This window comes from Nannobrachium achirus, assembly GCF_963921795.1.
Source record: "Nannobrachium achirus genome assembly, chromosome: 1".
Taxonomy (NCBI): Eukaryota; Metazoa; Chordata; class Actinopteri; order Myctophiformes; family Myctophidae; genus Nannobrachium; species Nannobrachium achirus.
In genome coordinates, this window is record NC_137810.1 from 30,125,393 (window position 1) to 30,138,568 (window position 13,176).

General features: G+C 41.3%; 2 protein-coding genes across 2 annotated transcripts in view; one reads left to right on the forward strand and one right to left on the reverse strand.

The window, feature by feature from the left end:
- Window positions 1-7,715: 7,715 nt before the first annotated feature.
- Window positions 7,716-11,674, forward strand: arpc5b (actin related protein 2/3 complex, subunit 5B). Its single transcript, XM_080733185.1, has 4 exons — window positions 7,716-7,955; window positions 8,768-8,840; window positions 9,735-9,911; window positions 10,002-11,674. The coding sequence occupies exons 1-4, from the start codon at window positions 7,816-7,818 to the stop codon at window positions 10,062-10,064; spliced, it is 453 nt and encodes a 150-aa protein (XP_080589311.1). The 5' UTR covers window positions 7,716-7,815; the 3' UTR covers window positions 10,065-11,674.
- A 1,041-nt stretch (window positions 11,675-12,715) lies between these two features.
- Window positions 12,716-13,176, reverse strand: part of hmcn1 (hemicentin 1) — a gene marked incomplete at both ends in the record, with an annotated part of 207,151 nt that continues 206,690 nt past the window's right edge. The window contains one exon of the mRNA XM_080728122.1: window positions 12,716-13,082. Coding sequence (XP_080584248.1) covers window positions 12,716-13,082 — 367 coding nt within the window. The remainder of the gene's footprint in view (window positions 13,083-13,176) is intronic.

Consider the following 13,176-nt stretch of genomic DNA (forward strand, 5'->3'; position numbering starts at 1 on the left):
TAATGGCAACCACACCTTTGCTATAGAGGGTATGCGCGTGACATCATCATCATACCCGGAAGTTATGCAGGAACACCTACTGAGTGGCAAAAAACTACTTTCTGGGCCTTGACATCCCATACATGCAAATAGAAAAGTCCTATCAGATTGCATTAAATGACGTTAAACTCACTTTTTCACTCGATTTGCCACACACACACACACACACACACACACACACACACACACACACACACGATTGCTTTTATGTTTATTATATTTTTGATTATCTGCTGTGTGATGTTCTGTTGCCATTGTTCTGGTAGCTGTGAAGCACCGACAGTGCCCTATAAATAAATGCGATTAATTAAATGTATAGGCTACATAACGCTTCTTCAACAGCCACATATACATACATACTCTAGTGTACTGTTCCAAAGTCAAAGTGTAGCTTTCATTACAGGATCCTCAAGAGATAGGAAAGAAGATTCCTATGCTAGTCCTTTTGTCTGGATGACCTCAATGGGGCCATGCTACTTTCATAAGGTTGAGAAAAGCACTGGCAAATAATATCTTTAAAGTATTCAGGAAATGAAAAGTCCCCTGAAAAATCTTAAATTCACGTGAACGTGAAGACATTTGCACTACATTGATCATTTTAATTATGCTCTATGGCAGGGTCTTTCTGCCGTTTTGCTGTGTTTTAGCTTGTATTAAAAATTTACCTGTACATGTTCTATTTCTAGATGATGCCAGCACAGCAGTGTGTTATATGCTCATCGAAAACCCCTATGGACAGGCGATAAAAAGCCCATGAGACCTGTGTGTTTGTCGCCCTGCTCACTTGCTCAATCCCTTTTGTTTCTACATCCCTTGTGTTGCCCCTTTGGGGTTTTACCCCATTCTTATTGCTCTACTGATTCTACTGATGGCCCATACTCACCTTTATTATGACATTGGTTACTGGAAGTGCATTTGATGCGTTGGTCCACTTTTTGCTATGCTTGGCGCCAGGCCATGAAATATGCAAATGTATGGCTCCGGAGGAGTTTTACAAAACAGCACAAGTCTGTTAACTGCTTCTTTCACCTCGACAAGGGCAGCCACCCACAGACTCAGACTTTACTTGCTCAAACTCATCACCTGGTAAATCATTACATTCCCCAATTAAAGAATCATGCAAGAGCAATATTCCATCATATGAGAGTACTAATTATGTACTTAGGATACTTTGCTGCGGTGCAAGTCTCGGAGGCTCTTTTCTTTGGCTAGGAAATGTCTCTTGCTGTGTTTGTCCTCCAGTGAAACCCCAGCAGACATTCAATGCTGCGCCGCCTCGGAAATGCCTGCCTGTCTCGGTTGACTGTATAGGAGGTCAAATGTTTTCCATACTTGTTAAAGTGCACATTCACGTGATGGCCCTGTATGTGCCTGTATGCTTGGCTTTTGATGTGTTGAGTCATTCACATAGCACAGACGGGCTGTGGCAAACCACAAAGCCCGCAGTGAGGACACTCATGACCAGTGCACGCATGTGTGTGTGTGTGTGTGTGTGTGTGTGTGTGTGTGTGTGTTTGAGAGAGAGGGAGAAATGGCAAGGGAGGGACACTATGCATGCGTGTGTGCGTGTGTGTAATTTTGGAGGGGTTGATGTGCTTGATGTGCTTGGTCTTCCTCCTCGGGCCCACCTTACCGATTATCACCACAAAAGCGTGGGGTGGCTCAAAGTAGCTGACAGAGGACAGCAGCTTGCAATGGGCCTGGTGTACAAGATACACTACACCTCAAAGATGTACCTGACAAACTACTTCCTAAAGGTCAAGATGTCCACGATCACAACACCAGAGGCAGCTCCACTAATCATGTTCAACCAAGATGTAACACAATAAAAGGCTCTAATTCATTCTCCAGCTATACCACCAACATGTGGAACGCCCTTCCGCAAGGAGTGCAAATCCCTAGCCTTGTACCAGTGATTTGTGCTGTAATTAAACTATACTTTTTCCTATTGCAAACTTCTAATACATTCTTCAATCAATTCAATCAATCAATGCACCTCAGAATCAGAAGTTCCTAAATCCAGCTGAGTATCAGTAGAGGTCATTAAACATGTATTTGGGAGGGGGGGGGGGGGGGGGGGATGTCAGGTGTATTGACCTCCATCTCTCATCTCTGTGACACCATCCTACTATTCTGGTTGTATTACAGGGCCTCAAATACTTCCGCTGGAATGTCCAGCGTAGTGAGCAAAACTTTCTCATGACGAGAGTTGACACAGGCCGGACAGGCCGGAACCTGCCTGCCCCAGGAGATATGAGGGGGCGGTCCAGACAGTATGTGTTGACCAGATGGGAAATAGTGTGTGTTTGTGTTATCCTTGCACCTCCTGAGGCAAAGTGCCAGGGGTCTAGACAGTGTGCACTTGGAAATACGAAAACTTACAGTAATATCCAGTACAGCAGGTGTGTCACTTCCCCCAGAAGTCCTGAGAACAAGGCTCTGTCTTTGATAGTTTTTTGGATCTGATTTCTTAAACCAGACCCAAAATAAATAATGAGCCTATTGCCAAAAACTTTTCTGGAAGCAATACGTTTTAATAAGTAGGGTGAGAGAGTACATTTGTCATTTTTAGCTCTGAAGATAAAAAGGTTTCAAGATCACTGTTGGTTATTTGTCCATGATGTAAAGGTTTGGTCAAGAGGATGCAATGATTTGTTTATGACAAATGATCTGTCTGATTACAGTTAAAATGAATACAGTACATTAGCAAAGTGGAGATTTCAGCTTACTTCCCGTAAATGCTTTCACTGGCGTAGGCGTTGACCTGACATCATGAGATAAAGCTCTGGCTTAAAAGCCTATCTATCATGATGGACCACCATGGATGACCAGCAATCTCTCAGCCATAACCAGCCCGGTAAAATAAATACTTCCACTGCAACCTTTAAAAGAGTCGTGAATGAAGTGAGTCACAAGCATTTGCATGCCCACACATGCACGTGCGCACGCATGCTCGCATGCCCTCACACACACACAGTCACGCACACACGCAAGCACACCCTCACACACATGCAATTACTGATTTGATTTCATGCTATCTGCTCAGAATCCAACCATAGGTCAGGTTTCATCACTGTCATTTGCTGCAGATGTTAGATAGACATTATTCTCCCCATGGGTCGAAGAAGGACTAACGCTATCTGCTTTACCTGCAAATAAAAATATATTTATTGGGACCAGGAACCACATTTCCACAGACTTTCACAAAGGTCTGTGTACTGAAACGTATTCATGTTCCCAATAAATACATTTTTAATTGCAAGTGAAGAAGCGCGGGAGTCCTTTAATTTTTTCTTCAAAGGTCAGCCCATACTCTTGTAACCCCCTACAAAAGGACTCTATTCCCCCTGCCAGACAGGAGTTGATCGAATAGAAATGTGGGCATCATAGTCTGTATTTCTAAACACCTTCTGTATACAGTTGACCTGACTAAAGGTGATCTAGTATCGCCAACAGAAGATTGGTTGATTGATTGAATACTTTATTAACAGTTTGCAGTAGACAGGTACAGGGAAGTAAAGTATACAATACCAATACCAAGACTCCCTAATCGGGAGATAAGTGACCGTCAGATCGTATATACAAACTTTAGAAGACAATCATAGCCAATCAGGAGGGAATATGGGAAATGGGACATGATCCATGTCGATGACATGACTTTAGAGATACCGTGTAGAGTGTCCAAAAATGTGTTTTGCAGAAATCGGCCTGATGGTGGCTCTAGAAGAGGGCCATGTGAGAAATCAGGGGCAGAGGTTGGGATTTGCCATCCAAGGAGTGTGTGTGCAAAGTTTGGCATCGATAGGGCCAACGGTGCCAGTGTTAAGAAGGATCAAAAGTGTGGCGTGACGTGACATGACGTGACGGACAGACAGACAGACAGACAGCCGGTGGAGTTTTTCATAGTAACAAGGTCTTCTAAAAGGATTTTGCCAAGAAAAACTATGGCTTCAATTGAGGTCCTGTGTACTCAATTCATTGAAGAACTCTTCGATTAATCGAAGACTCTTATTCTTTCTTTTTTTAACGTTTTCTTTTTTTTTAGCATCAGGACCAGGAAGTCACTCTCACTGTCTCACATAGAGATGAGCTGTTTTTGCAACACCCAGATCATCCCTGACTTATTACTCTTCTGGAGACTTCCTTGTCCAACTAGAGGAAGAAGGCCAGGCATTTATGCTATTGCCACAAACACTATTCCAAGTGGAAGTCCAAAGCAATGGGAGATGAACTAGGACGATGACTTCATTTTATTCATTAAACAAAGGATAGCTGTCGCTGAATCATCTGCAAATTTGATAATATAGTTTCCTGGGGCCCAGTTGTAGATTCCGGCTGTCTGAGGACAAGCCAAGCAGGGGTGAAATTCTTTTATAAAAAGGGCATCAGCTGCACTCATGAGGGCACGTTGTCTCGCACGTAGGAGCACGTAGAGGCCAAATACTTTTCGAGCATGACAGAAGGTATGGCACTCTACACTGGCAGGGTGCCATATAGTGGACACACTTCATATTTTCTCTACTGGAAGGGCAACCTAGCGCTTCTCAATCATATTTTCTCCACTGTAAGGGCAATATCTTGCACATTGAGCAAAAGTATGGGCATGGGTATTTATTTGTTTTTTAAACCATTGGGCCGTCCAAGAGGGCACTTTGCAGTATTCATTCTAACACCAGTAACACAAAGGTAACCTGACTTTCGCCAGATAGTTGCAGCAGTGCGTAAAGGTCCGTACACACAGAGGGCGAATTGGCGAATAGCGAATTAGCGTATAATTCGCCTTTTTTTAAAAACCTTATAATGTCAATGGAAGCATCCACACCAAACGCGAATTTCGAAAAAGCGAAAAGGCGTCTGTTTTTTATTCGCCCTTGTGTCGAATTTAGCGAACGTTCAAAGGCGAATTCCTCTCTCTCTCTGTATCAAAGTAAGCTCACTCTACCCTATTTCAAGAGAGAGAGAGAGAATGGTGGAGGGACCTTCACGTTACATTGAGGCCGACTGGCCGAGGGGAACAGTGTCTTTCTCCTTTTCCGTGTCTCGTCTGCGTGGCTGCTTGGGAAAAGTAGCCTACTCGAATGTCTTATTACTGGTAAAAGCATGGTTTATGTGTTTGTTATTGTAGGCTACTTTATATCTGCAAAAAGACTAATGTTTTAAAATAAATCGCTGGGTATTAAATAGCCTACAATAGGATCCGAAATGAGTGGATTAGAAGGAAAGTACTGGAAATTCGACTCAAGTACAAATACCTACAAGTACAGGCTACTCAAGTAAATGTAGGCTACTTTTAGTTACTTTACACTGACTTTCTTTTTTTACAGACCGAAACCCGTGACATGTTGTCCCGAAATCCTTTTATTTCCGAGAGACCCGACTATTTAATCATTATTAAAAAACCCTCTTTCATGTAACTCACTGCTGCCGTGCAGCGTGCGCTGTTAACTGATTGACAGGCAGAAGAAGGCTACCAAGGAATCTATAATATTAAGATCGAAACAAAAGCCAGAGATTAAAAGGAATACTTTTAGGCTATTTTCTAACTACAGAGAGGTAAATCATGGTTTAACTTGTACGCGGTCGCGGCTGCTTTCTCATTGCTTTCGCATCACGCATGCATTACGCACGCACCAATATCTTTTCCCCCTGCTGTTTAAACTGATCCCAGACCAGCATTATCATCTCTCTGTTACACAGCCATTCATCTCGCTGCCTCACGGCTAACAGACCATGATCCTAGGTCAGGCCAGCCTAAACACAGCACACACGTTAAACAGAACTCCAGTTCGTTCCTTATAGCGCACGCCAGCGCGCGCACACACATTGATTGATTGCTTTACAGTTTGCATAAAAAAGCAGCCTACACACACAGTACGGGTCCTCTGGGTCCTCTCGGGTAATACACATAATGATTGACAGCCCCGTATTCCGAGGGTGATGCGGCCATTCCGAGTCCGACCCGGCTATGATAAAAACACTGACCGAACCTGTCTACTATGCCCCGGCCGGAGCTGAGGGGAGGGGAACGGAGAACGCGTGTTGTCACTTGTCTCTTCTGTTCTTTTTCTTATTTAATAGGCTAACAACCACGGCCAGGTCTCATCATCACTTGAGGATGTAGTTTCCATTGTTTTATTTGTTTCCCTGTCTCCGTTGTCCTCTCTCCTCTCTTCTCCTTTCTCCTGTGGCTATGCAGGGCTGCAGGCAGATATCGCCCCCTCGTTTTTAGGCGAATTAAGCGTATATTATACGCATATTCGCGTCGCTTTTTGGTGTGTATGGAAAAGGGCGAATGGCGAATTCTTCGCCTTTTTGGTTCGCTTTTTCACGTCGCTTTCGCTAATTCGCCGGTGTGGACAGAGCTTAACGCTAAAGCAATGCAACGCAATGCTGCCACCATCTGGCGAAAGTCAGGTAAACACAAAGGAGCACAATCATGGAATTCACCAGTCATTTAGTGGAGGCCTGGATAAATAGATAACAGGATAACAGGAGAACTCACAAGCACATACAATGATATCATACAGCCAGTAGCCTACTGATGTTTTGTAGGTCTATGCTTGGGGGTCTATAGTTGATTTGTGTATGCTGTCTGTAAAGAATAATGATACCATCTAGTGGTGTAGGGTGACTGATATCTCTTTAGCTTGCTGGTCAAAAAGATTGTTAACTTTACTGTATAGATAGAGAGACTCCTATGCATGACTGCTGTTGGTTTTAACTTGCCTGTGTAGTGCCAGGATGAGGATCTCTCTCTCTCTCTCTCTCTCTCTCTCTCTCTCTCTCTCTCTCTCTCTCTTCATTTCAATGGAGCTATATTGGAATGGGAAACATGTTTATACATTGTCAAAACTAAGACATACAATTAAAATAGAACAAAGAAATGTGTCACTTTTAATGTTGCAATCCAATTATGTAAAATAACATAAATTAAAAACCTGCTTTAAAAAAGTGCGTTTGGTTTTGTAAGGATAACACCAGTATGAAAGGTAGGATATAATTTTAGTAGGCTATCTGTGGGTCTCTCGCGCTCTCATGTCTTGACTTAGGTTGTACTGCTTCCTAGTGGGAACATACTGCAACTACAAAGCACGAAAGCACATTTTCACATTGTAACCAGTGGTGGTGGAAAAAATACAAAAGTCTGGAATTCAAAATGTACTTGAGTGGGAGTACAAAAGTATTAGCATCAAAATATACTTAAAGTACCGAAAGTACTAATTTATATGTAGAATGAATGTCCTATTTCACAAGTTTTTAAATGTATAAAATGTATACAAATCATTTGAAAATGAAAAAAATATATTAAAAAATAGTAGATCTACAAAGATGTGAGCTTGAAGATCGGCTATTTTTAATGGCCAAAATGTATAGGGCTGAAGTGGTTCATGTATGTTTTGTAATACTAACAATAAAGTAACTAGTAACTAAAGTTTTCAAATAATTGCAGACAGTGGAGTACAATATTTACCTCTGAGGTGCAGTAGTGGAGTAGAAGTAGAGGTACTGATAATTGGAAATACTCCAGTATAAGTAAAAGTAACTCAACTCAAAACTCTACTTATAAGTACAGTACTTGAGTAAATGTACTTAATTACTTTACACCACTGATTGTAACCACTGGGGGGCGCGGATAGGCGAATGAAGGCGGAAGTACACTACAGGCAGAGGCCAGAGGTAAAGGAAGAAGGGAGCCATAGAAAGGACTAGCGATAGGCCGGGATTCTAGCTGAAATTCACGTCTTTTTACCCCAAATAAAACACCCAGACGCAAAAATGTCGAAGAACACGGTGTCCGACCGCTTCAGGCGAGTGGACGTGGACGAATACGACGAGAACAAGTTCGTGGACGAGGAGGACGGAGGAGAAAACCAAGTGGGTCCTGACGAGGCAGAGGTTGATTCACTCATCAGACAATATCCTTTCAATGAATTATACAGTGTGCAAAATGGCACACTTGACTGCATGCCTATGTAATGTCTTTGTTTAAATACTTAGCACTGTTATTAGACGATAACGATAACTCTTTTCGTTCGAGTTCATTGATAGGCGTCTAGTACATCCACAAGATGACAAGCTCTTGCAACCAATCACTGTGTCCAGACTTGTCTTTCTAAAACAGCCCACATTCCAAGGATTGCTGCTCCTGAATAATGCTGAATACTATTCTTGTGGTTCTACACACATACTACAGCAAACACCCACAAGGACGTTAAAGATGTAAACGTTTGCCTTCTAACAAACAGTTAGCCTGCAAGCTATTCAGCCTTTTATTTAATGTATAGGCCTTTTAAAAAGAGGAAGTTAGTACAGCTATTCCATATTACCTTATAAGTGTGTATCATACCTTGGTAAACATCAGTTCTAGTTCCTGTGTCAGAGAGGGCGTATGCAAGTTATACTATGCAAATGTAATATGTTGATTTAATTACTAAACATATGCTATATGTGATGCTGTTTGCTTGACCACAGATAGTACTGTTGTTTACATATGTTCAAGACTGAAGCTAGGTTTAAATTTGTTTACCTGTTATCCCAGTAACGTTGTTGCAGTTCATTGTTTTCTTTGCACTACTTGACCATTTACCATGTAAATGTAATTCATATGATTCATGCCTCGATCTTAACACTTACGCCAAGCATGGTCTTTGTATGTTGCTCCGGATGAGAGTGTCTGACAAATGCCTAAATTGTACAGAATGTTATGCTTCCTTAACATTCTTTGCACAGGGAATCTCACAGAGGCTTTACACGCTGTTCTGAAGAACCCACCCATCAACACAAAGAACCAGAACGTCAAGGTTAGTTAATTGTGTCTGCTATCGAGCATTTGCTTGGGTCTACTTGTCCATCATATCTGCTTGGGTGTTGTATAAGGCATGTGGAATGTCATACTGATGAAGCTACTTAACACATACCGTAATTACCTGACCAACACAAGTGAAACAGTGTGAACATAAATTGTATTACATACAATAATTACATCACAACAACCACAAACTCTACTACCCTTGCTCAGTCTATTAGCTTGTTCTTTGTCTTGAGAAAAATCTGGAAATCTCTTTGGTCTAGTCTAGGGGGTTCTAAGCATAGCCATCTGAAAAACACTACCTGGTCCTCTCCTTGTAACAAGAGTAAAATTACTGGCTTGTGTTTTGCTAATGCAGTCAATAAAAATATCAGCTCAGTGGTCTTGTGGTTAGAGTGTTTGGCTGGAAGGTTCAATCCCATGGCAGAGTCATACCAAACTTAAAGACTATAAAAATGGTACCAGTGCCTCCCTCCTTGGCACTCTGCATCTAGGGCTGGCTTGGGAGTAATCCTTGTGACATACTAGCAGGGGATGTACTTGTACATCACGCATGCTAAGGAATCAGGAAATGGGCTTCTTCAGCACACTTTATAGAAAAGGCTTTTTTTGGAGCAGGTGCTTCAGAAAGAGATTGCATTAGAACAAAGAAGTAGATCCTGTTGACTGTCTTGCAACGTTTCGATTCACACAGCTTCTTCCTCAGGTCTCTCAACGACCAGAGAAGGTTACTGTCTTGTTATAAAATGTCTCATTTTGAATAAAAACCTTTTTATTTGCATGCTTGAGACGGTGTGCAGGATCTGCTTCTTTGAAGAAATTGTATTCAACTGCAGCCCCTCCTAGGTTAGGTAAAGACCTAATTTTCTCACTTGTTACCCTCAAGGATCGTGCTGAAGGTTTGGTGCTCAAAGTGCTCAGCGCCTTCAAAAGCAGTGACATAGAGAAAGGAGTGCAGTCCCTGGACAAGAACGGAGTGGACCTGCTGATGAAGTACATCTACAAAGGCTTTGAAAAACCATCAGAGAACAGTAGTGCAGTCCTGCTGCAGTGGCATGAAAAGGTAGGCTTAACGTTTAAAGATTAAACATTATAACGGAACAATATCCAGTTAAACCACTCCATCAGTAATGTGTTTTTTCCTCTCTCGCAGGCACTGTCAGCAGGTGGAGTGGGCTGCATCGTCAGGGTACTAACAGCCAGGAAGACGGTCTAACACAGGATCTCTCTACACCCCACCTTACTGAGACTGCAGTGGTTCGGTACACAAAGTAATCTGATGGATATGTAACAAAGGGAAATAAAGCAAATCTGATTCTCAACCCAATGTGACTTAGACCGTATGACATGAAACGGCAAATGAAATCTGGGTCACTTTTTGTAAAAAAGAAATCAGATTTTGTTTATTTCCCTCCTGCGTGATCCAGTCTATCAAATGTTATTCCTCACTGTGTGTGTATACTGTGTATATATATGTATACACTATGCATACATACTGTATATACAGTGTGTATATGCACCTGTACAATATAGTCTCATATGAAAAACTGTCATTTACATACATTTGTGCTGACGGGCATGATTTGTTTTGACAACAAACAGAATAGTTTCAACACTAGCTACTGTAGACGAATACACACACACCACAAATGCTTAATGTTTTCAGCTTTCTCTCAGGAAAACTCCCAGAAAACAGTATTTGTTTACCATCACTATGTATTCTTTGCTAAAGTGTTTAATGGAGGCTTCCTGGTGGTGGTACCCATGATGCAGCACAGTCTGCTATCTCGATCATTAATCCCACTTTAATGTCTATTTTCATTGCTATTTCATGTCCACTCAAAAATATACTCTACAGGGCATTAACTGGCTCTGCTATTACATTTAATCGGAGGTGCATTTTGAAGTGCCCCTTCACTTTCAGGAAAATGGTGTCGGCATGAGAATTCTCATTTAAAGGGGAAAAAAATGGTCGGATTTAAGTCTGATTTGTCTCACCATTTTTGATAGCTATTTATTTGTGCAATAGCCTGACCATTCAGACAATTCATATTTTAGTCCCAGTGCATAATGGAAATTTAACTGCACAAAATTAAGTCATCTTACCTTTCAAATACTTGCATGATCCCTCTCACTTAACTTATGTATAATTTCAAGCATTTCATGCCTGCGTGCATTTGTCCCTTTTAACATGCTTTGGGTCTTTGCCGGGAAAATTCCAATATCCTGCATTGAAATGGAGTTTAATTTGATATTCTCTTCGTTCATTTAATTTACTTTTTTTTATAAGCAGGGGGAGACCTACACCATTTTACTTTTTCTGCCTTATTTGGTGGATCGCCTTTGTTGCCAAATGAGTTATAACACTGTCAGCTTGTCCAAGTGTTAACAGGTGTTTTGCTCACATATAACACTTATGATAATGTCATGTTAAGTTTCCGAACGAATAAGGGGAATTTGGTGTTCTTTCCACTCATTTCCAATCAAGCACTTGTTCTTCCTGATACATCATGAGTGCATCAACATATTTTTTAATAACAAATTAATATATAATCATTTAGTTGATATCAGACATGGAATTTCATGATTTAAATAATACTGTCAGTGTTGATGCATCCATACATTAGATACTAGATTCTAATGAAGTACTGGCTAGCATAACACAAGAATGAAAAAGAAAGAAAAACAATGTTGTTAGCGTGTGTATATCAAGCCAGTGTTCGAACAAGATTATAATACATACATACTAAACCGATGTACAACTGCCTTACTCATATTCCTTTTTTATGTTTGTGCTTTTCAAATTAAATAAAAAAGGTGAAAGCTGTTTATACTGTAAAGGTTGTCATATATTCATTCACAAGCATAAATGTTCAAATGTTTTCATAGTATAGCAAAATGTTGATGAACTGACAATGATGGAACACTTTTTCTAGAGGTTGTGTTGCAGATACTAATGCAGAGTTTGAGTGTATATTTGTCATTTTATTAGGTTTTTTATTTTTTATATAAAAAATGAATACAGTACAATATAGCAATACATTATCAGAAAACAATAACACCTATATACACATAAAAATAGAATACATCTTGGTAATTGGATGGAATATGACTATGATGATGCTTTAACTACTTTATCTGATCCCATTGTGCAATCTTGTGTTATGATGGGCAATTACCTGAGGATGAGTGTTTGACAGTCAAGTTTTCTCTTGCCAAGATGAGCACCATATTATACTAATGAAACGAACAGCTCCTTCACCTGTAGTCACATTGTTGCTTCTTTGCGTGATGTTTCATACAATGGCATGGCAAAGGTGGGACTGCCCCGTTTTCACGTTCAAGCACTTCCCAATAAGTTAATCATAGGTAGATGTAATTATAGACTAAATTAAGGATTATTTTAGTGTCGTGTCAGATAAGGAGGGTTGGACCTACATTCTGGGCCAGTGGTGGATTTATTGGCCCTGAGGACTTGGTCTACCATAAATAACTATAGGGGCAAGGGGGACAAGACAAGAAAAACAACTTCTGAATGACAAAGTCCTGAATATTTCAAATGAACAGGATTCCAGGGGATGGGGCCAATAAATAACCATTTTCCTCTAACCAAAAGAGCCTCTCTCTTGCGTTTTTCCCATTCTATATCCATTCTCAGTTTGCAGTGTTGTACTCCCATAGTGACCTCACACTCCAAACAAGTACATTTTTTTGCTTGTTTTTTCTTTTTTTCAGTCTGTTGACTGATGCAGCATCCTTTTCAAACCACACACAGCCAGTCGCCACTAACGCTTGCACTCAGTGGTGCTTTGCATGGTGGCCGCGACCTCTCACCGCCCCCCTTCTTTTATGTCATGTAAAGTGCTCTCAGTAGGGGTAGGCGGACACGGCAATGTAGACAATGAAGGTTGTCTGGTACTCGATGCCTCCGTCCTCGCTGAAGGACAGAGCTCGGACCTTCATGCGGTATGTGTGGGGCTCTCGTAATGCCCGTGTGGTAAACAGCACTCCCTTAAGGTTCTCATCTCGCAGGGCGAAGGGTAACGTGACGTCTTCATCCACAGCTAGGAAAGTGGTTCTGGGGTGCATCACACCGTCTTGGGTGTAGGCCACCAGCCTAATTAGGTCCTGATTGGCTGCAATGCCAAAAGGTAGTGACAGCAGCTTGTATTCCAGGGCGTAGGGGCTCAGGGCACATTCCACGTCATTTGGAGGGCAGTTCTTCAGACAGAATCTACAGAAATCACAGAGAGAGACAGGATTTATAAATTAATGCATCCATTAATAGATTTACGATGTTATGGCCTGAGGTATTTGAGTGATACAGT

What these genes read in the sequence shown, in the direction of transcription:
- arpc5b (XM_080733185.1), top strand. Translation starts at nt 7,816, where the DNA reads ATGTCGAAGAACACGGTGTCCGACCGCTTCAGGCGAGTGGACGTGGAC. An exon ending in GTTGATTCACTCATCAGACA is followed by an intron (nt 7,956 to 8,767) that starts ATATCCTTTCAA and finishes CATTCTTTGCAC; the next exon opens with AGGGAATCTCACAGAGGCTT. An exon ending in CAAAGAACCAGAACGTCAAG is followed by an intron (nt 8,841 to 9,734) that starts GTTAGTTAATTG and finishes GTTACCCTCAAG; the next exon opens with GATCGTGCTGAAGGTTTGGT.